Raw genomic sequence first — 6,403 nt, forward strand, 5'->3', positions numbered from 1 at the left:
TTTGTGACCTTGCAATTTGATTACTATACTATGTTGGTTAATTATTCACTTAATTCCTTTTCTTTATACAACTATCTAACTTCGTATTCATCCCACCAATTCCTCAATTTAAAGTTTTAAATGGCTAGTCTTAGAAAGTTCAACTTTAAATCGAGTGTTTAGGCACCAATAAAAATCGGGTCCTTACATGGACTAACTTGCTCTTTAACTGATTTAATTATTTGGTTAATAGGTTCATATTTTGTACTAAGGACAATATAGTAAAATTTGCTTTTGGGTAATCTTATATTCCGTCAACCAAATACTTAAAACTTACATTTCAGCCAAATGAACCAAATAAGGTAATCTCACATTATATCTATAACCTTACATTCCCATAATCTTATTACAAAACGTAATCTAATATTTAATGAACCAAACACCTGCTAAAAGCAAATTGCGATTAAGATTAAAAATGATGGATAAAAGAAGTTTCAAATTATTTATTTTTATGAAATTATTAAAAATATGTAAAATTATAATTTTATTTAATTAAATAATAAGCATCATTTATTTTTAATAATTGGGGAGAGGAATAAGGATCCTTGATATCGAATCTAAGCTCTCATACCTATAATATAATACTCGTATCATTAGATTAAAAGGTTGTTGACATTTTAATTAATTGTTTTATAACTATTTTAAATTATTTATTGCAATAAATGATAATATTTTTATTTTTTTATAATAATGCCAAATGTTATTATTTTCACGAATAATAACACTATACCTATCCATTTTAAAGTTTCTAATAGAATATTTTTCTTTTACATTCCTGGAACTTTTTTTTTTTTTGGTGAAAGACTTTGAAAGATTTTAACAAAATTTCCCAATGAATACAAATTTCACACAAAGTATAAACAGAAACATCAATTAGATGGAAAGTCTAGTGTCGACACAATAAAAGAAATATAAAATCTATATGTATATTAAAAGAAAAGAAACTGTAATGTGTACATTCATGGCATGAGGAGTAATAAGGGTGAGCATTCGATTGAATTAAATCAAATCAAATGAAAAAATTTCGAGTTAATCATATTGACGAATCTTATTTTATCAATTTAATTCGATTTAAAATTTTCTCAAATCGAGTTGAGTGAGATAGAATTCGAATCAAATTAAATCAAATATATTTGTTCGAGTTAAATTTAAAAAAATACTTTGGGTCTTTGTAGCCACTATCACCCACTGTAATCAAATTTGTTTTTAACATCCATCCCCTCATAATTAATTTATTAATCTTTTATATACAAATTAGCTTATTTGTTTGCTTAGTTACATTAATTATCTTCTGATTCTTCTCACCATAGATTTTGAAATTAAAAAATATATTAAATGTAAAATATATGTTTTTTTTAATAAAAGATATTTTAAAGATAAAAGTAAAATTGATACCAATAGAAAACTTTAACAAGAATATTTTATAGCATTATCAATAGTTTAATTTTAACAAAAATTGATAAAGATTCATTAAAGAATTTGATAATATAAATAATACAAAATCTGAAATTTAATTTAATAATATAAATAGTAAACATAAATTTGAAAAAAAATTGAGGTTTAAGAGGAAGTAAATTTGAAAAAAAAAATTTGAGGAGAGAGTAAAAGAAAAAAAAATAGAGGTTTTAGGGAAAGTAAATTTTTATTGCGGAAAGTAAAAGGGTTTGAGTGGAGGGGATTGATGAAATGAAAGTAAAAAGATTTAATATTTAATTTATTTGAATTTAAAAATTTAACTCGATTTGAACTCGATTAAAAAGAAATCGAGTTGATTGAATTAATTCGATTCAAATAATTCAAAATTCAATTTTTTATTCAATTTTTTATAATCGAATTGAATTTTACGAGCAGCAACACATTTACTATTCTTCCTCCAAATGCCATGCAGATGCAAAGAAAACAAGTATGATTAACTTTGTCCTTTTTTATATCAATGCGGTGCAACAAGTGAAGGCAAAAATTCTTGTCAGTTGCTTAAACCCAACTCATTGAATTGACTGAAATAATGGTCCAAACGGAGCTCAATCAACAATTTATTTCAACTCACAGATTTAGCTGATTTAATGTAAATATTTTCAAAGTTGAAAATAATATAATTCGTTTGTAAAATGAAAAGAGAAATAATAATGATTTAAAAAAAAGAAAAAAAATAGGGCTAACGCTTAGTGTTTGGGCTAGATTTTGACAGCACACAAAACCTCCAAAAAGGGCCATGCTGAAGGCCTGTAAACCAAATTTTAACCATTCCCTCAGCCTTAGGCCTTAGCTCAGTCCAGTATCCGCCTCTATCCGTGTTGATTGTTGACTTTGCTCGCAACGGAATTTCACGGAGAGGTTATTATAATATGATGTTATATAAATTAGGGATTTTGAAAAATAAATAACAAGAATTGGAAAACTCATAACATCGGGGCATGGCGATGCCGGTGGAGATGGAGATGGAGGAGAGAGGAAAAGTCGGGGCTTTGATAGAAAAAGCCACGAATTCGACCGCTGCCGAGGTTGATCCACGTCTTCTCAAAGCAATCAAATCAGTGGTGCGGTTCTCCGATTCGGAGCTACGACTCGCCGCCCATACCCTCATGGACCTCATGAAACGCGATCATTCCCAGGTCTTCTATCTATCCTTCTCTAACGAGTTAGTAAATAAGTGGATTTTGATTTCGGTTAAATTTCCCATTCTTTCTTCAATTTTAGTTTCCTTGCTTAATGCACGTTCTGCAATTGGATTTCTAGGGCATCCAGTCTTTATTGTTGTAATGAAATTCAGGATCCTTTTAACTATTAATAATTTATTTTCTTTTCTAAATTGAAAAAGGAAAATGCGAAGAGATTGGTGTTTGAAGGAATTTGAGTTTTTGAGACTTGCTATTATTGCAGGTTCGTTATCTCACGCTTCTTATAATTGATGAACTTTTCATGCGGTCTAAGCTTTTTAGAGCCCTTTTGGTTGAGAACTTAGATCAGTTATTGGCCTTAAGTGTTGGGTTTAGAAGAAATATGCCGCTCCCAGCTCCTCCGGCTATTGCATCAACTTTGCGTTCCAAGGCAATTGAGTTCTTAGAGAAGTGGAATGCATCTTTTGGGATTCATTACAGGCAGCTTAGGTTAGGTTTTGATTATCTTAAGAATACTCTCAGGTTTCAGTTTCCTAACCTTCAGGAGACCGCAGCAAGGATAGAACGAGAGAGGAGGGAAAGAGAGAGAAGGACTAGGGAGATTTTACAGAACAAGTTTGAAACGATGAAAACGAATTTTAGTTCTGTTAAGGAAGAAATACAGGCTACAGTTGATGAGATTGGAGAATGTTTAGATATTGTTCGCACTAAAGAGGAAGGCGTGCCACACGTCTTATTGGATGACGAAGATTTTGTAGAGTTTCGATCTTCTGAGTTGAGGCAGATCCGTCTTGATTCATTAAAGGAAGGAGAAAAGGTTCATGAGAACAGCGATAATAAAGTGGTTTTCGATGCATTAAGAGAGCTGTTTAAGCTTTTAGTAACCAAGCATCTGGTTTCAGTACAAGAATGGATATCTCTTCTTGTAAGAGTTGAAGTGGCTGACAACAGGTCACGAGATTCCATGTTGAAGGAGTTGATTGATATCCGAAACAGTCTCATGTCTGTGAAGAAGGATTGTGAAGAATCTGGTTGTACTTTACCCAAAACTGTGAATAAAAATGAAGAAGAGGAGGAAGACTTCTGGGAGGAAGGTAATTTTGGATTGACTGAGAATGGTAGTACTACTGAACCTGAGAAGCGAAGGGAGGTTCACAGTTCCAACATTGAAAAGAAAAGTAAATCTGTTGAGGATAGGAATTCTAAGAAGTCTAATAAACAGAGTGGAAATCTTGCTAAAGTGTCAGCTTCTTGCAAGGTGAAAGGCAAAGATAAAGAATGCAGTAGTTCTAAGGGCAAAGAGTGTTCGGGTAGTGAAAAGTCTGCTAGGAGTGAGCTTTTGGCTGAAGCTCCAGTTCTCAGGTGGGGTTCATTCATGGATAATTGGGGCTTAGTCTCTAACAAGGATACATTATTAAATCAGAAAGGCTTGGAGTTTGACAATCACTGGGGAAGAGTAGATTATGATGCCGTGATTCCAGCCGAGAAAATTGCAGAATTGAATCTTCAGGCGATTGTTTACGAGGAAAACTTAGGAGAGATCCAACCATGTCATGCGCCTTTGAAAAAAGGTGGACTTTGTCAGAGAAGAGACTTGAAGATTTGCCCATTTCATGGGCCCATTATACCTCGTGATGATGCAGGAAACCAAATCAATCAGAGTTCTTCAACAGATGATACAGATCCTGGTTTAGGCTCTGATTTGGCAGAGCAGTTAGCAAAACAAGCTGTGAAGAATGTTAGGGAGCGAGATAAAGAGGATGCAAGGAAGAGAAAACTTGATAAACAGTCATTACAGCGGGAAAAGCTAGCAAGAGTTCGGGAACACAATGATGCTGTTCTTCGTGATGCTGCAATAGCTTCAACGTCAAGATCAACAGTGTTTGGAGAAAACATGGGGGAAACTGTTGGTGAGAATCCAGTGGGGAGAAACAAACAAACTCTAGCATCCATGCTGCGGAAGAAAGTTACAACAAAAGATAGGTTAGCTCAGAGACTTTTGAACACCCGGGCAACAGAGGCAACGCTAAGACAGATGACCCAGGGTGAGGATGCAACTTATTAAGAAACATTTCCCAATCAATGGTAGATGGTTTCCTTATTAAGTTATCGGGCATTTCTCAGAGTGTTACGCCGATAAATCCATAGGGAAGTACTGGGCAAACAAATTCCAGTGGTGTTCCTGTGGCTGTGCTTATATAATGCACAAACCGATCAAATATTAATTGCATTAATCAAGCTATTTCGATCAAATTCCTCTATGAGCTTGAGGAGTCTAGTTGTGTCATTTTCAATCGGTCATGATAGCATTTAAGCAATAGACCTCATATTGTAAGTTTTGTGACATTCACGTGTTTGTTTTGTTAATTCTTGGAATATAAATAAAGAGCTAGAATGTTAGATCGGTTTTCTATGCAATAAAGCAATAGACTTCGTGCTGGTTGATTGGCTATGTTGTACAGTTAAAATTAACAAAATGAAATTGCCTATTAAATTTTCAACTTGTATGCAAGGAATTATATATATCCATGATTTACGTGGTCTATGCCATAGCATGTAGCGCCCTTTAAAAAAAAGTTTAGATAATTTATTTAGGTACAAAGTTCTTCCAAGAGACAATTGCTATAATATCCCACACAACTGGCAAAACCAGGAGGAATCCAGCAAACCAGGTCAGACATGGGACATAGAAGGAAGGTTGGAACTGAATTTTTGCTTTGCTTATATGTTAGATTGGTTGGCAATCAATGTTATTAGTTAATGCAGTAGGGCCATTAGGTGACCCTCTTTAAACCAGTAAACAGAGAATCACTAACTACAGTTTAATTTAAATGATCAAAATTTGAACCCAATTGGTTCATGTATTTACTCTTAAAAGATTGTCGAATCTCAGCATTTGTTATATCCTCGGCCTACAGGATTACAATTTGTCTCTACTAGTAATTAGCCTAATTTCCCTTTCAAGTTGAAGTAACGTTGAACCCAAGTCACCTTCTTTTGCTATTATTATCCCATTATTTCTCTCAATATGTATATTTATACGATGATTACGTATGGGGATGTAGTCCTGATAAGCACATCCTATTTTGTACAATCAGTTGCCAAAAATAGAAACATTTTCAAACAAAAATCTTGGAGTAAAATGTAGGGTTTAATTATAAAATCGAAACTATATTTTCTCTTATCTAAAACAAATTATTCAGTAATGATACTTTTATCACTTATTAATTTGAACCATTTATAAAAAGAACAATATGAATTTTTTTTATCAAATAATCACATTGGACTTGATTAAATTTAAAATCAAACCTTTAAACAAAATTAAAACTCTCTAACTATTATTTTCTTCATTCACAAAACTTAAATTCAAAATCTTATTTGAAAACATGATTCCATCTTATATCCCACTAATTTTCTTAAATCCAACATGGTGGCATTGGCTCCAGCTGAACCATTTCAAGTTTTCTTAAAGTACTTCAAAAGAAAAAAGAAGATAAATATTAAAGAGGTTAAAAAAATCCAATGAACCAACCAAATTCAATCCATAAAATTGGTTAACATTTTGGATAATATATAATTTTTTCTATATATTATTTTTTATAATAAAATAATAATTAAATATTTGGCATTATTTTACGCCCGTTAATTACTCAAATGTTTTTAGTAAAATAAATTTATCAAGAAAAAAACATAAAAGTATTAATTAATTTATTTAAAATTTTATTAATAAGAAAAGCGTTTACCAA

General features: G+C 32.2%; 1 protein-coding gene across 1 annotated transcript; it reads left to right on the forward strand.

The window, feature by feature from the left end:
- The first annotated feature begins 2,269 nt into the window (after window positions 1-2,269).
- LOC107899922 (UV-stimulated scaffold protein A homolog) lies at window positions 2,270-5,068 on the forward strand. The gene is made up of 2 exons (XM_016825658.2): window positions 2,270-2,651; window positions 2,920-5,068. The coding sequence occupies exons 1-2, from the start codon at window positions 2,454-2,456 to the stop codon at window positions 4,720-4,722; spliced, it is 2,001 nt and encodes a 666-aa protein (XP_016681147.2). The 5' UTR covers window positions 2,270-2,453; the 3' UTR covers window positions 4,723-5,068.
- The last annotated feature ends 1,335 nt before the right edge of the window (window positions 5,069-6,403 follow it).

Source organism: Gossypium hirsutum, chromosome D08, assembly GCF_007990345.1.
Source record: "Gossypium hirsutum isolate 1008001.06 chromosome D08, Gossypium_hirsutum_v2.1, whole genome shotgun sequence".
Lineage (NCBI taxonomy): Eukaryota > Viridiplantae > Streptophyta > Magnoliopsida > Malvales > Malvaceae > Gossypium > Gossypium hirsutum.